This window comes from Strongylocentrotus purpuratus, unplaced genomic scaffold (assembly GCF_000002235.5).
Source record: "Strongylocentrotus purpuratus isolate Spur 01 unplaced genomic scaffold, Spur_5.0 spur5_scaffold_13, whole genome shotgun sequence".
NCBI classification, from domain to species: domain Eukaryota; kingdom Metazoa; phylum Echinodermata; class Echinoidea; order Camarodonta; family Strongylocentrotidae; genus Strongylocentrotus; species Strongylocentrotus purpuratus.
In genome coordinates, this window is record NW_022145598.1 from 34,610,269 (window position 1) to 34,614,858 (window position 4,590).

General features: G+C 33.3%; 1 protein-coding gene across 1 annotated transcript; it reads left to right on the forward strand.

Annotated features, from left to right (window-relative positions):
* The first annotated feature begins 439 nt into the window (after positions 1–439).
* On the forward strand, positions 440–3,615 carry LOC115923340. Its single transcript, XM_030983797.1, has 4 exons — positions 440–759; positions 1,406–1,669; positions 2,163–2,186; positions 3,254–3,615. The coding sequence occupies exons 1-4, from the start codon at positions 630–632 to the stop codon at positions 3,610–3,612; spliced, it is 777 nt and encodes a 258-aa protein (XP_030839657.1). The 5' UTR covers positions 440–629; the 3' UTR covers positions 3,613–3,615.
* Positions 3,616–4,590: the final 975 nt, after the last annotated feature.

The window sequence follows — 4,590 nt, forward strand, 5'->3', positions numbered from 1 at the left end:
CTGTGCCTTATTCTGTTTTGTATTAATTCATTTCACATGTATATACTATCCCAATTTATGTATTATATTGTACATGAAATTGTATGTTTTTACTTTGTAAAAATGTTTTTAAAGATGGAATTCAATAAACTGAACTGAACTGAACTGAACAATGTTATTACATTCAGAAAGTAATAAGCCGCTTTAATGACCTCTCGAGAACGTTTGCTCGAACTTTTCGCTGTTGAGTCTTTTGTTTGGTGTCCATCTTTGAACAATGGACGCTTCCGTTTCATTTTCTTAATATCAATTGCCGAGCATCAGAACCATGAAGACATAATCATGCCGATTTCGTATCCTGGATATTCTTCCCATGTCTTCATTCATTGTAATCCGGGTCATATGATAAACAGGGCGCTGATCATGTGACGACATTCAACAAAATAAACGTACGCTGGATGAAGTGGGTGTCAAACCACTGATCACTTCCTCATTCATAGGCAAATCATTGTCTTAATCGGCGGCATGAAATACCAGCAGAGTGTTTATCGCGAATTTGTATTGAATGTGATTTTTTTTTAAGGATATTAGTAACATATAGCTTTTGACTTTCTTTGAAAAATCAAAAGCGCAAATACGTCGCTTGTGAAATGGCAATCTCTAATCGATGGATTAATGATGTCTTCTTGTGCCTGCTTCTGCCCCTGTTTGTCTCGGCCTCAGATAGAACAGCAGACAATCATATCTGTTATGATGATAGTGATATCCGGAAATCTCAATGTGAGGAAATAAACGTCTTTTTTTATTTATCTTTATATCTTTTTTTGTATTTTTTTTTTTTAAACAAAATTAAAGGTTATGGACCCCCGTATAAACCAGTTCTGGTCATGCGATCGCATTGTGAAGGAAACATTGTGGAATCGGTCAGAAAAGGTTCATCATCTAGCTTATAATTATTGGTGTTTATTGCATAGTTCTTGAGTCATCAAAATGATAAGAAATTTGGCCCAGTCTTGGAAAAGTTACAAGCACTGAACATAGAAAGATGTATTTGGGACTACGCGATATCTATCCAGTCCGGATAGATATAACACTTTACCAAATATATCAATTAGTTGGCGGTGTCCCGGCAAAATTTGTATCCTCACGTTTTAGTCGAAACATTTCTTTCACATGATTGGTAATAAGAGCTTCCATTTAATATTTTGAGAGGGTGGGTGTTTCCAAAACTTGTCTATACCTTTAATACCTACGTGTGTCAGTAATATCGATTAACCCATTTTAAATAATATATGATAATTCTTAGAAGTATTGAAGTCAGGATTAGCTAAAGTTGTTTTCAGACTTGGTTGTTTGAATAATGTATATTACAATGTATCTCTAAATCTAAATGCTAAAACTCTAAAAACTTTGTTTTTCTTTCTAGATTTGACGTACCATGGTTGTTATAACCTGTCTTGCTTTGTGCCGGAAACAAATTCAAATGTCAATGATATTGATCAATGTACAGACAAATGTAAAAGCGGAAGCCATTCCTATGCATCTTTGTTTAATGGAAGTCGGTGTTCCTGTGGAAAATTCCTCTGTGGTAGAGCTGATATGGTTTGTGATTTTAAATGTGGACTACCATGCAATGCTAGCCCGGTAGATTTCCAGACATGCGGTGGAAAAAAATACAGTCAAGTGTATGGTAAGTCTGTATTGTTATTATTGTTATTAATATTATGATCTTTATCGTCATCGTCATCATCATCACTATCCTCATCATTCTAAAGTTGAACACCAAAATAGACATGATCTTCTTCAAAATGTTGGACTTCCATATGTAATACAACATGTAGAAATTGAGAACATTACTTTAGATTTAATTTGTTTTAATGTAATTTCGGTATTAACAGTACTTGTTATATGTATGATTCTGAAGTATAACCTTAATTTTGAAATTCCATTTGATTCTTATAAATACAGCTGATTACCATGGTATAACATTTTTTACAATAACAAATGGTAAAAGAATTAAGATAATATAACCTGTATGATATAGTTAATAAAGTAAATTTATCTGATACTGAATCAGAATGACACAATATATCAAAGTTCTCAACTCGTTTTTAGCAGGTGTTAAGTTATTCAAGTTACAGATTGACTATCATCACATACATCTATTTATCTTTCCATTTCAGAAAAAACTTTCAGGAGCAAGTCAGGTATGTTTCCATATAATTCTGTTCCTAGCCAACGTAGTTTAAACAGTAGTATTATAAGGATCATGCAAATAAAGTTTATATTTTCTTTGCATGCCCATCTTTGTAATAAATTGTCTGAATTCGGGCAACTTCCGATTTGTGTAATGGGCTAGAAGTTCCCAAAAGCACGATCCCTACGATTTCTGGTTTCATCATATCATTTCCAACGTCTTTCCAGCTGAAATTTATGTACATTGAACAAACTTTTACAAATAAAAGTGGAGATGGATGTCGAATTTGTGAACAGTATCATATTATATGATCAAATAAAAAATATAGAAGAATCGGTTTGTTATAATCTATCTAGGATTGACGTTCGAAAGATCAAATGGTGTATTTTTCCTATCTTACTTTTTATTTGTTGAAATTAAAACTTAAGTCAAATGGATCACAAATGGTATGCCTAACTCGTGAATTATTATTTCATCTTGGATTTACAAAACAATAAGAAACTGCCATATTTCAATTTTTTCAATATTTGGGTATAGTCCCATACGTTTGTTGTTTATATTTTCATCTTCAAGATTTTAACTCTTTTTGTCATCATAATGCTTTAAGTAATTTTATTTCAGTAATTTCGAGATAATATGGGTTTACGAAATATGTTTTTTTTTAATAGTTTTTTTATTGATTCCAAACAATACAAATCAATCTTAGAAATAAAATGCAGTTGTTTTTCATTGACAAGAATTCAAAAAAAATTCATCACATAGATTGTACGATTGATAAAAACAAAATGAAATAGGTTGTAACATAAAACATACATCCCTCTCCACTGTCACACATACACACACACGCACACACACATACACCTACACACGATATTTCACGCTGTTGTGTACTTTTTCCTGTAATCATGATCTTCTAATAAGTATCTTATTATAAATGTTCTTATTATTTGAAAGAAATAGTAGAAGCACGGTTAAACATAATTGCACGAACACAAATCAGACAACCGGTTTAGAGTAAAATGGAGCCACTTAAAAAAAACGGGTAATTTTCCTCTCATCTCCTATTTTCATCAACAGACCTTGCTACTATCTCTACAGTCGTCGTTCTTGTCATATTCGGGATAATCGTTGCTGGCATCATAAAGGTTCGTTGGCAATGTATTCTGCAAGTAGTAAGAAACCGTGAACAAGCAGCAAGCCCCGGACCATCTTCACACGCAGTCAACCAACTAGAAGATGGCGACTATGTCGAACTCCGTCCTGTAGGTTCAAGGAACAGAGCAACGTCCGACCCCTTCCTCGATCTGAAAATAAAACCGGAAAGAAGCGGATCGGATGAATATCATGAGTACGCGGATGTTAACTATCCGACTAGATCCGCGTCCGCGCTTCGGATCGGGAGAGATGGATATCTGGTACCGGAATCATTCTCATAAACTACCGACTAAACAGTTGTTCACTCTACATCTATCAAACAAACAGGAAATTGAAAGAAAAATGTCGAGATAGACGATAAAACAGAATACATTGATTTTGAATAAATGTTTGATTTGCCAGCAGAAGCTTTGAGCGCCCTATGTTGCCCCCATGCTGTTCTCTTAAAGTGCACAGGCAGATATAAAAGTAGTAGTAGAATACTTGATTTAAGATAATAATGTTGAATAATAATAATACATTATTAAAACGGTGCTTAAAAGCGCTTACCACCGAAGTCTCTTAGCGCTGTAACAAACACAATACAGTGATTAACAACTACATATTAAACAAAACACAAAGAAAATGCAGATTACAATTCATATGAAATATTAATCAATGTGAACAGAGTAAGATAATCATCAAAAACAATTTTGAATAAATATGTCTTAAGACAAGTTTTGAATTGGTTAACAGTCTGATAGTTTTTGACATTTAAAGGTAGCTCGTTCCAAAGTTCAGCAGAAACTTTGCAGAAAGAGCGATGACCATAAGAAAGAGTTGACACCGAAGAAGACACGAGGTTTAATTGTGAAAATGACCGTAGATTACGTTTGGGTTTGTATTCCTTGATTAGTTTTTAAACGCCTTCCGTCTCTCTCTCTCTCTCTCTCTCTCTCTCTTTATTTTTTTTCCTTTCTCCTGCTGTCTAATTCTTATGTCACTTAACGCAATTCAAGACTTTCTTCTAAATCGTGATGTTCCTAAACTAAATGATAACAACATTTAGTTTAATCAATTCAAAACTGATTGTTGTATTCAACAGTTTAATGTATCTGAGTAGTCTGATAATTTACATTTAAAGTTTGATAATCAGTTAACCTAATGTACCATTGAATGTGATACTCTTATGAAAACTATCACAACACTTAATGACAATAATTTTGTACTTAAAAGGGGGTTTTGTTGAAACCTTCCCATTGATAAACATGTTTGGTTTG